Genomic DNA, 16,013 nt, shown 5'->3' with positions numbered 1-16,013 from the left:
ATCCACCTCCATGATCCAATCACCTCCTACCAGGCCCCTCCTCCAATTCAAGTGAGATTTGGGTGGGGACACAAATCCAAACCATATCATGCCTGCTATGGTTTGAATAGATCCTTTCCAAAATTCAGTCGTGGTTAACATGATAGTACTAAGAGGTGAGGCCTTTAAGAGGTGATGAGGCTGCCGTGAGGGCTTCTCCCTTGTGAATGTGATTAAGTCCCTCATAGAAGTGGCTTCACACAGTTCAGTCACTTGCCCTTTTGCCAAATGACCACACAGCATTCCTGCCCTCCAGAGAAGCAGCCCTCACCAGACAATTGGACCTGCCAGTGCCTTGGTTTTGGATATCCCAGCCTCCAGAATGGCGAGAAATAAGTTTCTGTTCTTCATAAATTACTGAGACTGAGGTATTCTGTTACAGCAGCTCAAGTGGACTAGGACACTGCCTCTCTCCTAGGTTCTGGTGGTTGCTGGAAATCCATGGCTTGTAGATGCATCACCCTGAATCTGTCCTTACCCTCATATGGCCTTCTCCCTGCCTACATCTGTCTCTGTGACCCAATTTTCCCCTTTTTGTAAGGACATCAATCATATTGAATTAAAGCCCACCCTAATGACCTCATTTCAGTTTTATTCCCTTTGTAAAGACTCTATCTCTGGCCGGGTGTGGTGGCTTATGCCTGCAATCTGCAATCTCAGCACTTTGGGAGGCTGAGGCGGGCAGATCACTTGAGGTCAAGAGTTCGAGACCTGCCTGAGCAACATGGTGAAACCCTGCCTCTACTAAAAATACAAAAATTAGCCGGCATGGTAGTGTGTGCCTGTAGTCCCAGCTACTCGGGAGGCTGAGGCAGGAGAATTGCTTGAACCCGGGAGGCACAGGTTGCAGTGAGCCAAGATCGCGCCACTGCACTCCAGCCTGGGTGACAGAGTGAGACTCTGTCTCAGAAAAAAAAAAAAAAAAAAGACCCTATTTCTAAATAAGGGTCACATTCTAAAGTAATGGGGGTTAGGACTCCCACATACATTTAGTTATTAGCACTTGCATTTGAAAATACTTTAAAAAAAGAATCTCCCAGCAGTGTCCTCGAGCAAGCTCAAGTTTGTGTGGTGTTAAGAAGCACAAGAGCTTGAAATAAAAGACTTAAAGTTCTTGAAATGTCAGTGTCGTGGTTTGGCCAGAGTCATTATACATACTTTCCTTGATGTTTATTTTTATAGTTTCTCCTTCATTTAATTAAAACATCCAACAAAGAAAAAAAAAAAACCTATTCTTTTTTTTTTTTTTTTTTTTAGTGCTTGATTTAAGAACAGTGAATAAAAGCTGTGCTGTTTAATAAGCTCCTGTATTCATGTATGTTCTCATTATGTTTACAATTTGGAGACACGTACTTTGTTTCATCAGCATCGAATTCATATAGAGCTACATTTATTATTTGATGCTTCACTTTGCTTTCATTAATTTCCTTGCTAAGTGATCGGTAGCATGGAAGTCATGCTATTCTGAGTTTGGATTCTGAGACGAAGGCACACTGCATTGTTGAATGCTTTGCTCTTTCTTTTTAAAATTCATATTTCTGCATCATCTTTAGAAACTGAGACACTTAATGCAGTATCTTATGAACAGGAAAAGTCAAGACTGGAAAAGGAAGAGAAAATAGTGAAGTGTGAGAGTCTGGGTAGAACAGACTGGGCCTGTAATGGAAGCTATTTAAAATAATATTGCAGGACTACCCAATGCCTGGGATCTATGTTCTAGCTAGATTTTTTAAATTTAATTTTCAGAACAACTCTGAATTGGAAAGTGTATTGCTCTGGATAGGCTAGCTTATGTTTTAACAAATAACACTGGAAGCTTATTTCTTGTTCACATAATGCCTGTTGTTGGTCCAGGTGACTGTCCAAGGCACCTGTTCTCCTTGAGAACAGGGTCGGCATTCCTGTCTGCCTCTGTGTTAAGGCACGACTTAGCAACACACGCATCTGCAGTCACCGCAATAGAGAAAGAGCGGGCTGAGAATCAAGTGCCTGTTATTGAAGCCTCCCCCACCCTGGGAATTAATACCCACCCTCTTACATTTCCTTGGACAAAAAAGGCCATGTGGTTATGCTGGATTTCAAGGGAGTTAGGGAAATGCTATCTTGCTATGGGCTTGGAAGTAGAGGGGAACTAGATACTGGTGGACAATAATGTGCCTGAGACTATAATGCATACTTCCCCTTTACACACATGGAAACCAGGTCTCAGAGAAGTTGAGTAACCTGCCCAGGGACACAGAGTTAGAAAATAATGGAGCTGATAATCAAATCTAAGTCTGACTTCAAAGACTATGCTTCCAACCACTCGTGTGCTGCCTTCCATAAGAACAGATATAACTACATTGCAGATGGTGCAATTCAAATGATAAAACTAATTGCTCCCAGTTGTCCTTATGGGATGCTGTTGATAAGGATTTAGGGAAATGGGGTAAGAACCATATGACTGGTGAGGCTTCCATTGAGACTAGTCTCTGGGGAAATTTTCTGGAAACTTGGTCCTCTGGCCTTTCTTACACCTCAGAGAACCTCTGAGAAGCATCTGTATATTCTCAGTAAAAGGGAGGAACTGGGCAAGTAAAGTGTTTTGCATGTGTCTGTTTTACTAGAGATGAGGTGGAAGGTATAGTCTTGTGATTACTAAAAGGATAATAATGGCAAGTTAGGTTTGTATGACAGTTTACAGCCTACAAAGCATGTTCCTATATAATCTTCAGATAAGAACAAACTTAAGTGTCATAATTGACCGAGGTGCTGTATTAATGAGGTATGATTGTCAAAACAGCCAGTGGGATCTGAGACTGCATCAGTGAAAGAGTATCGAGTAGCATCAAGTAGACCTTGGAGTTATAGCTGAACTAACTCTTGGCCTCATCACCAAGGCAAATGTCTTCATCTCTTTTGGATTCTTTATCTGTAAATCAGGAGCATAATAATAACCTCATAGAATGTTTGTAAAGGGTAAGCTAGACAAGGTTAGTAAAGCACTCAGCACAGCATTGGACACCTAGGTCCATGCTCAGTAAATGTTAGTTGCTCTTATTATGATGATTATGGTTGATATTGTGGCAATTTTTCAAACAAGGCATGTGATTGTTTGGCTATGTGTGCAATAATAGATCATAGCAAGAATATTATGATCACTTCTGTGAGCACGGGAACTCGTAGAATACATTTCGAGGCTGGCAACCAGAATGGAGAAGTGACCTGAAACCATCTTACATTTTCTGAAGAACCTAACAATATTTAATCTGGAAATTAGACACTTTAGTAGAAGTTTGGGAGCATGGGGCACCACTATATTTGCATCTCTGAACGGTTGTTCTATAGAATGGGCTTTAGTCTCATTCCTTCTGGAATTAAGAAGCAGTACATCCATGGGTAGAAGTTGCAGGGAGAAGGATATCAATTCATTTTGGGATAAAAATTATCAGCCATGGAACAGGACTGTCTTGGGAGGTAGTGAATTTACCGTATTAAGTGATATAGGCAGGGCCATGTGGATTCAGGTATCAGACGAGTGATTACAACAGAGAAATTTGAAATGATACTCTGCACCGAGTTTTGTGATTCTAATCCTGGGTGCATCTGGAGAGCATTAAAAAAATTCCCAATGTCTTGGGTCCTAGTTTAGACCAATTAGATAAGAATCTCTAGGGGTTAAGGGCAATTCTTAGTATCAGGAGACAGCATCATTCTGCATGTGAAGTGCTAGTGAAGCATTGACTGGGTTTGAGTTCTAAAGTTTGAGGAGTTCATTCAAACCGAAGACTCTGATCATTTCGTATACTGATTTAGAAAACGGGTTGAGGCCCACGGTGGGATTCAAATGCCTGCCTGCAGAACATCTTATGGGGGAAGGGGAGGGACTCTAGATGCTCAGAATTCAACTATGGGAATGAGTCTATTTTCACCCAAAGGAGCTTGCTATTATTCATGTTCACTGGCTGCTGAGTGATTCATACGCTGCTTTTTGGGGGAGATGTATTCAAATGAAATGTGTTGCTACTATGTAAAATAGTTTATTTCTTCTAGGATACACCAGCCCACTGATGCAACCTGGCAGAACAATGCAAATTCTGGTGTGTGTGTGAGCATGTGTGTGTGTGTGTGTGTGTGTGTGTGTGTATTGGGGCAAGGAGAAGACAGGAGCACACATAGAAATGCATATTTCTCAAGCATAGAGCAAGCCTGCACACTTCCCTCTTCTGACCTTTACACCACAAGCATAAGAATGACCCATTGTCCACCGGCCCTGGAGCTTGGTTGTTCCTAATCTCTGGACGCTTGATGGCTGAGCTGGCCTTCAGCTTGGCCAGTTGGCATCTGTCTGGGTAGCCCCATGTGTCCCAAATTTGCTCCCCGGTGGGTTCTTCCTGCCCGATCCCTCATCCTCTGGCATGGCATTTTCTCCATGACAGTCTGCCCCTGGACTGCCCTGGCTGCTGCTTTGGTAAAAGCTTGCAAGGAGAGAGAGTAACAGCCGCTGGCGAATCCAGTTTGTGCAAGCAGCATCAGCAATGGATGAGACCTCCCCAAGGCTGGAAGAAGACTGGAAAAAAGTACTTCAGCGAGAAGCAGGCTGGCAGGTAAGTGATGTCCTCAGCTCCACACAGGACCCAAATCTCTCTCAACTCTTTTGGCTCCAAGTCTAGGTAATATGCGTACATCAATTTGTGGAACTGTGCTATCTGCAAGCACGTCCTTTCGAAAAAAGTCATGGGTAGTGTCCACGTCTTTGCAAACCATGCAAATAAGACCCCAAATACATTTACTCTAGATTGTCAAGCAAGCTAATAGGGTTTTACAAATCTATAGGTGTTGCTAAATTTATACTTTCTTAATAAAGTTTCTTGAATTAACAAGTTGCAGGTGTATATCAAGGGAAACATGCAGATTTGGTTTGTGTGAGTATAAGTTCATTGCGATATAAAAATTTAATACAACACCTGTCATCAGACTTACTTTATGGTGTTATAGTAGCTTAGAATAGGGGCTTGGTTTTAACCTATTTTTAATGAGGTGACCATTCTTTTAATGCAGCTTGCGTGCCTTCCTTATTTATGCTGAACTCATAATAGGTAGAAGCTCTGTGGTATGCAGAGAGTTCAAGCTAAAGGATTCATTTTGGTGTAGAAGCAGTTTTCATTAAAATATGCAAAGCAGTAATGTTTATACATTACAATACCTATTTCAAATTAGCAAAATTATATGCTCCTGTCTCGTAAGCTGCCAGCTGAAATCCCTTCCTAAATCCTGTTGAATGGCTTTGATTACTCTTCTTCACATTACACACCTCTAATGCATATTTTTACGCATCCACTCCGCTGCCATTTAATTAGACAACAATATTGAAGACTGATGCCAGAGCTCTTTTTCTGTTTCTTTTTTAATAATGCTGCTGGCGTATGGAAAAAAGACACTTCTGTGTATGAACCATTTCTTAGGGATGATGTTGGATAAAGTGAAACTCTGATTTTCCATTTTGTCTGTAGCAGAAACTTTCATATAAAAATGGTAATTCAGAATGAGTTGATTTTTAATGTCAATTAAAAAAATTCTTTCTTTTATAAAAAGAGGGAGCCTTTTCTGAAGATTTCTTCTTCAACAGAAATTTTAGTGAAATGTAATACTGGTATTGACTGGTATGTTTTGTTGTATGCAATGTAATGTTAAGTAAGGAGCTTCAGAAAAAAACACCCTCTAGCCTGCCATGAAATTGGAATCCTTTCACTTTGAGTGGGAGCATTATTCAGGAAGTAGAAAAGGATACAAAATAAATCTCTGCATGCTACTTTCAGGATGACATGTGGTGGGTCTCCAGGGGTCCAAACAGATATTCAAATATTTTATGGTATGTTAATGTGACTTTTGGATTTTTGTCTTTCGTTTGCATGTTTTCCTTTAGAAAGTTGTCATTTTATATAGTCTTTATTTCAAAGGAGAGTGAAGGGAGGAAGAATGTGAGGAGATGACTCAGACATCTCTGTGGATAAAATGTTTAAACTAGAAACATGAAGTCCAACTGTTTATGTAAAAATGCATGTGTCATATCACTGTCAGCATCCCGTGACCCTTTAGCTTATTAATTTACCAAAAGGCTTCTAATGAAAATATTGCCTGTGCTGTTTGCTTCCAAAGATGTGATCCTGTACAGCTGATCGAACCCTGTCATTTCCATTGTGATAGCTGGAGCTCCCCTTTCTAGCTAGTGGAGGTAGTGGTTAGAAAAAAGGCGTCCTAGGCCGGGCACGGTGGCTCACGCCTGTAATCCCAGCACTTTGGGAGGCCGAGGCAGGCAGAGCGAGGTCAGGAGATCGAGACCATCCTGGCTAACACGGTGAAACCCCGTCTCTACCAAAAATACAAAAAAATTAGCCGGGCGTGGCGGTGGGCACCTGTAGTCCCAGCTACTCGGGAGGCTGAGACACGAGAATGGCGTGAACCCAGGAGGCGGAGCTTGCAGTGAGCCGTGATCGCGCCACTGCACTCCAGCCTGGGTGATAGAGCAAGACTCCGTCTCAAAAAAAAAAAAGAAAGAAAGAAAAGAAAAAGGGCATCCTAGTCTAGTCTCTGATTTGGTTTCACTGACTCTTGGTACTACAAGGCATTGGGTGGAAAGTATGTCATAGGGTGTCAGCTACAGCATCATCTGCTTCTGCACCTCTTGAACATCCCCAGGAGGTCTGCCTGCTGCCCTCATTCATTTGTATTGCTAGGCTGGGTCCCCATAAGCCTGTAGTCACCTACTTCAGTTGACACCAAAGCTGTCCCTAAGGGAGGAAACTAAATCTGATGGCCTCAGATGCAAGGCCTTTGTGGCGAGGGTGACTTCTTTTGGCCATCCGTGGTAGTAATGCAGCTGGGGAAGTAAAGATTGCTTAAGAATGAATTGTGATGGATGCTGAAGCTTTAGTTTAGCTGAGCACTATATTTCTTACTGGAACTGATTCAGTACTTTTCTACTTACCTACTATTTTCCCACCATAGTGCTAGGAGTTGTATGTGTGTGAGAGAGTGAACAAACACACATACACACATATTTCAATCCTTGTAAGAAGTCTAGAAGGTAGATATGATTATCCCCATTTTACAGATGTAAAAAGCAAGGCTCAGAGAGGTTACATAACCTGCCCAAAGCCATTCAGGGTCTCAGTTCATGCCTGTTTGACTCCAATGCCTATCCTATTCCCACTTTTGTTGCTATGCCATCTGAATTAAATTTTATCTCATTATTTATCTCATGGAATAATAACTTACAAGCAGCTGTGATGTGGGCAGGCAGGAAGAAAGGGAAAAAGCATGATGATCTTCTAATGAAATAATCAATCTCTGAATCATTAAGACTTTAATAAAATGTTTTTTAATAGTTTATTTTTTTAACCCTTACTCTATGCCAGACACTAAACTAAACGTATAATTCTTACAAGTACTCTGGCAGACAGATATTATTTATTTATTTTGTACCAATAGGGAAACAGAGGCAAAGTGGTGTTAAGGAACATGCCCACAGTCACATAGTCACAATGGGGATATGGACCCATTTGGCTTGACCTTGAAACCTGTACCCGCCTTATGACAAGGCTGCTTCTCAGAGTGTATTTTCTTTGTTTCCTCCTCTTCTTCTTCTGCTTCCTTTTTTCCTTCTTCTTTCTTCCTTCTTCTCTCTTCCTTCTTCTTTCTTCCTTCTTCTTTCTTTTTTTTTAGATAGCATCTCCCTCTGTCCTCTGTCTCCCAGGCTGGAGTGCAGTGACGCAATCATGGCTCACTGCAGCCTCTACCTCCTGGGCTCAAGTGATCCTCCCACTTCAGCCTCCTGAGTAGTTGGGACTACAGGTGTACACCTCACATCTGGCTAATTTTTAAAGTCTTTTATTTGTTGTAGATTGGGATCTCTCTATGTTGCCTGGACTAATCTTGAACTCCTGGGCTCAAGTGATCCTCTTGCCTCGGCCTCCCAAAATGCTGGGATTACAGGTGTGAACCACCACACCTGGCCTCAGAGTATATTTTCACATTATATTTTATCATTCGTACTTTAACTTTTTCATCTCACAGTAATGTGATGGGATTGCTCTTTGAAAACTTCCCCGAAAGGATTTTCTTTTTTTAATAAGTCAAGAGTTGGGCAAAATGCCTTGCTCACTCACTTCTACAGAATGTATTTTAATTGGATGCTGTTTGCCTTAAGTGAACCAGCTTTTACTTATGGAGTTGGAAATGAACTAGATGCAATTTCTAGAATCAACTGTAAATCTGAAAATCCATTTAAGCATATAACCATACTGGAAAACCAACAGCAGCTGTAGCACAGTTAATGCCCCTGTCCCCCATAGCCCACTTCAGCTCTGGGAGAGCACTCAGGGACAGAGATGGCAGTGGCTTATGCCACCAGGGAGCTGTATGACCATGGGCAAACTTAGCCTGATCACTGGCTTCTTCACTTGTAAACTGAGGTGATTATGCTTGCATGAGGACTTGGAGGGAAGATGGGATGGATCCTTCATGACACGTCATTGTTTTGGCCAGTTGTTAGATTGAAGATATTATGGAGGGGCCAAGGACTCACGTCTGGATAATGATTTATAATGGGATGGTTTCCTTTAAAACAACCCATGTCACCACACTGTGGCCATTTTGAACTGGTCTAGAAATACTATCTATCTGTGCCTGTCTCCCCACAAGAAGATGAATTCCTCAAGGATCAAGGTGTATCACGGAGCCTGGTGCGCAATAAGCCCTGGATGAATGTTTGCCAAAACTAAGTGAAATTGGATATTTATTTGATCTGGAAGGAAGCAGAGACAGGTTCCTAAGCCTTTGATTTTACATGAAGAGGGAGAATAAGAGATTGGCCCAAGTTCCAGCGCTGGCTAGTGAGGAGCAAGGGTTATCATCTTCCAGTTCAGCTTTCTACCTTTTTTCCCCTGGACTGCTTCTCCATAAACTTCCTTCTGCAACTTTCTCATCTGTAAAATTGGAACTGGAACATATTGTCTGTGTCTGTTGAGGTATCTTTACTATTATGATACCCCTTTTTGAGCAGGTATTATAGCATATGGGTCAAGAACGTGTTGATCTTGAGACAGACTTCTGAGTTCTAACCTTGGTGTCCTTAATTCCCAACTGTGTAACATTGGTAAAGTTTTTAAATCTCACTTTGCTTCAGTTTTCTCAGCTATAAAATGGGGATAATTATAGTAGTGACTTTATAAGATTGTCATGGAGATTAAATGAATCACATTCTTGAAAGTGTTTAGAAGAACACATCAGTAAGCACTGCTTGGTGACCCATCAGATGCACAATATGTGTCATTATCTATCTATTACCTACTTAATGAGATCAGCTATTCAATGTTTTTTGAATACCGCCCATGTGCAAAGCACATCCATACTTAAGAAGATGAGAAAGTGACTGAAGATGTTGCCCTGCAACGCAAGGTCATGGTGGGAGAGCACGGCAGGTCATTATAATGATAGGACAACCACAAAATGCTCCATGTATCATGGGAGCACTGTAGGTAGGCCTCCAATCTGTCTTGGGAGTTGCATGGAGGAGGCAATACTGGAGCTAATTCTTGAACAAAGAAAAGGAGTTAAGCCAGACAAAGAACTGGGAAGACAATTCAAGGCAAAAGAGACCCTATGTCAGACATAGGAAAGAGAGCAGTGTTGAAGTGTGTGTTGAGGAGTACGCAGTTGGATGTGACACCAGCCATTCAGGGTGAGGCAGGAATGGTGGTAGATAAGTCTAAAGAGGCAGGAGGAGAAAAACCTTGCAAAGCCAAGCCAGCTTCAGCTGGCGGTAGATATAAGTGGGTATCAGTGCCTCCATCTAAAAAGAGATCTGAAAAGAGATTATTGGAAGAGAAACTGAGGTCTCTGGGCTGATGATGGGGTGGATAATAACTAACAAAATCGTGGAGAAGAGTTATAAAAAATATGAGTAATACATCAGGAGGATAAACAAAGCCCTGTGAAGACTCAGAGAAGGTAATAATTTCAGGAATACTTACCAATGACAATAATTTCAGGAACAGTTAACAATGATAGTTAACAAACACAGAGCTTACTCTGTGCCAAGAGCTGTTGGAAGCATTTTTCTGATATAAAATCATTGACTCCTTACCGCCTCTGAATGAGGGGGATATTAGTCGTATTCCTATTTGGTAGATGAGGCTGGCTAAGAGAGGGTAAGGTCGCTTAATTATTACATGAGACTGAGACCCAAGCAGCCTGGATCCAGAGCTTATAGGATTATGTCCCTCTACCTGGAGTGAGGGGAATAGGGACAATTTCACAGAGTAGATGGCATCTGAGCCAGGTTTTTCATGAGGAGATAATTTTGCAAGCAGGGAAAGCCTGAGTTAGAATGCAGGCTCTCACTGATAGTGGGTATTCTGTACTCAGAACAGATAGAGCAGTTTCTCTCATGCCAGGTCTCCCAAGATTATTAGACCAGCTGAATTTCTCAAGGTTTTATAGGGCCACTCCACAGCTCTCAATAGAGGCAGTACATGGTAAGGTGTACTGGGTGCTCACCAGGCACCCAACACAGGTCTACCTGAAATGGTCAATCTAGAAGTGAGAAGGCCTGGCTGAAGGCCTATCAGTGTGACCTCAATCAAGTCCCTTATTTCTCTGAGCTGTTTCTGCCTCTATAAGATGAAAAGGAAGATACTTACCTTTCAGGTACAAGTTCAGTGAAATAATGTTTGTTTTAAATAACTTTTATTACTGTAAAGCATTCTACAAGTGCAAGGTTTTATTGTCATTAACAGAAAATAAAGCCTAATCATGGTTTTGAAATGTACCAAATATGGATATAGATTTGTGTACTCTCTACCTTCTCTTTCAATTCCATTACTATTTCACATTTCGGTTTTCATGTAGGAAAAAAATAAATAAGTAGGTTTGATGTTGTTTCCTGTTCTCAGGGAAGGATTTGTTTCTTTATGTTTAAAGTGCTTTAGATTGGACATTGATGAAATAGTGGTTCATATTTTGAGTTTACTTCATGTTTAAAGAAATATGTATCAAGATACTGTCATCCATCAAGTGAGTAAATGGTGATGATGGGTCAAAACCAACACCTGAGAATGTAGACTGACCTTTTCTAATTTTATGTCAAGAGGATGATGGACCTAGCAAGAGATAGTTGGATCATAGACACCATAGAAGAGCTGAAATAAGTTCTGTTTTTCTTCTATTGTTACATCTCTAGCACAAAAGTATCTCCTAAGAAGACCCCTTTTCTTATAGCTGGTTGTAATTTTTTGTTATTGCCTTTTAAATGTGGGACACGTTCATTCATCAATTCATTTTTTTCATTTGTTGAATCAAGGAGGACAAAATGTTTGATGTATTTCTTAGATTCAAATATCAGATTCATAAGGCTGGGAGAGACCTTGTATTGTTTGTTTTCATTCTACATGTTCCTCACTCTGAGCAGAAGCAAGTCCAAAAGGCTGAAGACAGATAACCTAATGTAGCCTCTCTATATAACTCATTCCTAGGTCTAACAAATGACACTTAGGCCAAGGAAATTCTTCCTTGTAGTGGATTTAAACTCTGCCCATTGCAGCTTAGGCACAGTTCTGTTCCTTTCTCCTCCCCAGAGGTGGAGAAAAACAGCTCAGTCACTGTCTTCACGAATCAGCCTTCCTTTCTTGATGATCATTATGAAACCAGCCTGCGGCTGTTTCTCTCAAGGCTAAGCAACCTAAATCCATAGGTATAATTCTTCATTTCTGTCTTCTTGAGTTTTTCTGAACCTTCTCCAAATCTTCTTATTATCCCTAACTTCTATAGCCTAGAACTTTGCAGGAGGGTCTAGCCAGGACTAACCCATACTGATTGATCACCTGCTCGGTCATTTAATCAGCTAATATGCATTTAGTGAGCTCCACATACTGGACCTCTGAGCCAAGCCTTGAGGGTACAAAGATAGGTAAAAGGCAGCATAAAGGAACAGATAAGAGCCTGGTTAACAACCAGGCTGGTTACCCACTGATCAGCTGTATGACCGTAAGCATGTTACTTAAACTTGCTGTGTTTCAGCTCCCTCATGGGCAAACTTGGATAATGATAGTAATCTATCTCATAGGGCTATAGTGAGGACTAAATGAAGAAACACACACAAGGCACTTGGAAGAGTGATTGACACTTAGCTATGGCCACATGACTGTTTGTTAGACAGGACAAAAATGAAATAAGATGCAGACACTGACCTTGAGTTGTACTAATTCTACTTGGAAGGATAAACTAGTAAATGGCTAACGAACAACTATTTACAATTCAGTGCATTTAGTGCTATAGTAGCAGAAGAAGCATGTGGGATGGAAGTTCAGAGGCCCAATTATGCCTCAGGGCATCAGGAATGGCTTCATTGTTCAACAGAGGTAAACTGTTCTATATATTTCTTAGGTTCACATATCATTGACTTAGAGGCTGGGAGAGACCTTGGAATGACATCTCACTGAGCATTTTCACCCTAAGAATCACTGAGTTGGGCCACAGGGGAAATAATCAGAGGTTTCTAGGTTGGCAAAGATGGTATAAAAGTGTTCTAAGTAGAAGGAGGCTTGTGAACAAGACCTGGAAGAGTAAATGTGTGGTTATGTTTGAAGAATGCTGAGTGGTTAGTTGTGTTGTGTGGTGTGACAGGCACTGGGGAGAGGTACTTCCATCTGGGTGGCATCAGATTGTCTGGGGACTTGGGAGACTTGCGGAGGTGTTCGCCTTATCCTTCACCTAATCTATGCTCATGGGGCTTTATGTCTACTGTAAAAAGCTATAGCTCAGTTAGGGAGACAGCCAAAGCATTTGATGGTTCTCTTCTAGTAATTTTCTCACTGTCTGGAATCAGAGCTATGTATCAATCCCTGGAGGCCAGAATCTAAATCTTACTCATTTGCCTATTTCTCTCAGGGCCTAGCACAGTTCCAGGCATAGAGCAGGCTCAAGTCATGTGTGCTCAAATCAAGTGGCCATATATAACCAGTGCCCTCATCTGCCTGTTCTAGAACAACTAGTTGTGCTCATGCATGAATGAACAAGTGCAAATAAACCAATCCAGTGTTTTACGGTTTTCAAATTTGACTCAATTTTATGTACCTCTTGGTACAAATTTGTGTAAAACCCAAATAGCCAATATAAGAAATCAATTCTCTCTGTGGTATCTTTGCCTTTTATGTTCAGCCTCCTGTACTCCTGTATCCCACATTCATGGCTGATTGTTCTGATGGGGGCCCAGTGAAACTTGAGTGGGTTTTTCCCTCCTCCAACTCTTTCTTGAACATTGATTTTCATAGGTCACAACTTATGCTGATGATGGCTAAGGAATATTTGAGATGTGGAGGGAAGATTTTAAAAGGTCGAGGGCAACAGGCAGCTCTTGCGTATCTAAAGAAACAAATATATTTTGCATCAAGTTTTCCTTTTGAAAAAAAAAGTCAAAAGAAGTGTGAAATCCTCAAGTCATAGCAGCTGGTTGAATGCAGCGATTCTCTCACTTATGGTGCAAAAGCCACAATTTTCTATCTAATTCACTACTCAATCATTCCACGGCCCCTGTCTCAAGCTCAATTTAAGCTAGTCCCCAGTACACAGAGCCACTGTACAGTGTATAAAAGAAATGACTGGCCAAAGGGACTGAGAGAAAAAGGAGCCATGTGGTGACCCAGAGCTGACCTTATCAAGCCGTCCTAGGATCACGTGGCACCTCTCTCTAAAGCCTCTCATAAAGTCCATGTAAAATGGGTCATCCTTCCTTTAGCCTTTAAATTTTGATGGTCCCCTCCTAATAAAAGAATATGATCTGTTTAAATGCTCACCATTTATATTGGGGAAACAGACAATTTACTTGGAACTCAGGGGCAGTGCCTGGATTGAAAGTTTGCTGCCTCAAGGGCTTTGAACTGAAATGGAAACAGGCTGGCTCTCTGCAGAACTCCATTACTGCCGATGACTGTCTTTTTCAGAGGAGTTCGGGTGAGCAATAAATATGACTACACTTTAGGGAGAGTGTCCTGGAAACTGTTGAATCTTTCCTTACACATATCAAGTGTATTTCAGTTTTCAAAAGCACTTTTCCATGTATACCCCTTTTTCAATCTCATAGAAGCCTTATCAAGGAAGTGGCAGCAATGTTATTATTACCAGTGGACAAATGAATAGACCCAGAACTGACAGGTTAAGAGCCCTGCACAAAAAGGCCAGGATTAAAACCTAGGTCAGAAACACAATCCTGTATGTGTTTGCTCAGATCAAACCACCTCTCTGTTCACTGGTCAAGGATAAGTATTCTTAACGCTTGTAAAAAAAAAAAAATTGTGTTCTTAAATGAACACCTCATTAGTGCGAATCAATTGTCCCCTTCCTATAAAAGAGTGTGGCACTTTAAATGCTGAAACCTCTTTTAGCACTTCAAGCTGAAAACTTTTATGTAATGATTTTTAAGGAAGAACTTCTCCTACCAACCCCAACAATTGAAATTGTCTGGTGGAAAAGTAAGATCTTCATGTTTCCTATGCTAATCATAATGCTTTGGGCACGAGCTTCTTGCAGTGGTGGGAGTCCAGCAGGGCTATTACATAGCCAGTAAGCCTGGGATATGCTGCAGAAATACATAATTTTGTGTACCACTTTAAAAGACTTTATTTTTTGCATTGCTGGATTCCTTTTTTTACACGGGAAAAGGAAGCACACCGTCTCCCTCAAGTCAGCTTCTTGCCAAGATGAGCCTTAAATAGCACAAATCACCTTAACCCCACCTTTTGCCTTACTATTCAGTGAATCAAAGATCTGAGTTAATGAGACCAAAATGCTTTTTGAGAAATTTTGGAAACTGAAATGGTCAAGTGGTTACATGATATAGCTTTATTTGTGTTGTAATAATACCAAAACTCTTAGATGCATTTTTTTGGCCTTTGAAATGTATTATTTTCATTAGTAATTGATTTTGGTGTCCACACATAACTTGAAGAACTATGAGGAAGCATTTTCTGTTGCACTTTTCTTGCATCATTAATGTACTCAATGTTCTCTTCATGTCTATGTTCTGCCTGCCTGGAAGCAACCTACTCTTCTCTCTCCCATCTTCTCAGCGCAAACATTCAATCAAACAAATAAACACCAAAAGAGATAAGAAAAAAATCTCAAAGCCCTCCTTCAAAACTCCTATCAACAAATCATGCTTACTTGAAATACTAATATGTGGCAAGCATGAGCTCTGGAGTCAAATCAATGTGGCGTTGAAATCCTGCATTGTCATTGACTAGTTGGATAACCTTGAATATATTTCTACTCTAAACCCTCAGTTTCATTGTCTTTAAAATGGGATTACAATAGTAATTTTCTCCTAAAGTGATTGAAGATGGAAGGAAATAATATAGTTAAATCCCTTGGCAAAGTGACTGGCGTACAGAAAGCACTGAGTAAAAATTAGCAATTATTATTCTTGTTGTGAAAGTATTTTCTTTAAAACCAGGATCATGACAAGGGTGTCTACAGTTTCACTCATGACAGCCTACTAATACCTGGTTCACAGTAAGATGTAGAAAAGAGGAGATAAAAATGATATTACCAGGTAAAATTACTGTTTACATTGTAAAGCAAAGATTCTTAGAAACACTGAAAAATTATTAGAAATTATGAGTTGAGTTAGTTGATTCAATATAAAATAAATATATAAAAATTAATAACTAACTTTTTGATATAATAGTTATAATCATTTAGAAACTATGAAGATAAAATTATTCAAAATAGTACCAACACATAAAATATCCAGAAATAAACTGATTGAGTAATTATATAGACTCTGTACTGGAAAAACAGTACAACTCCCAGAATAGATATAAGGTAGATTTGGATACATGGAGATAGGTGTCATCTTCCTAAAAAGGAAAAATGAATCCCCTCAGCACTTCGATTTTTCTCAAATGAATTTACATATTTAATGCAATTCTAATCGAAAT

At 40.5% G+C, this 16,013-nt stretch overlaps 1 protein-coding gene across 3 annotated transcripts in view; it reads left to right on the top strand.

Annotated features, from left to right (window-relative positions):
- Window positions 1-16,013, top strand: part of PPARGC1A (PPARG coactivator 1 alpha) — a 680,601-nt gene that overhangs the window by 375,957 nt on the left and 288,631 nt on the right. Inside the window, exon 1 of one of the 3 annotated variants that reach the window (XM_034958375.3) lies at window positions 4,458-4,625. The exons of the other annotated variants lie outside the window; for them this stretch is intronic. Within the exon in view, the coding sequence (XP_034814266.1) occupies window positions 4,557-4,625 (69 nt within the window). The 5' untranslated portion in view covers window positions 4,458-4,556. Of the gene's footprint in view, window positions 1-4,457; window positions 4,626-16,013 lie in introns of those variants that run through there. 3 annotated transcript variants of the gene reach the window in all.

The sequence above is a fragment of the Pan paniscus genome, chromosome 3, assembly GCF_029289425.2.
Source record: "Pan paniscus chromosome 3, NHGRI_mPanPan1-v2.0_pri, whole genome shotgun sequence".
Classification (NCBI taxonomy): Eukaryota; Metazoa; Chordata; class Mammalia; order Primates; family Hominidae; genus Pan; species Pan paniscus.
Note: the sequence above shows the minus strand (reverse complement) of the source record. Positions and strands in the feature narration are given on the sequence as shown.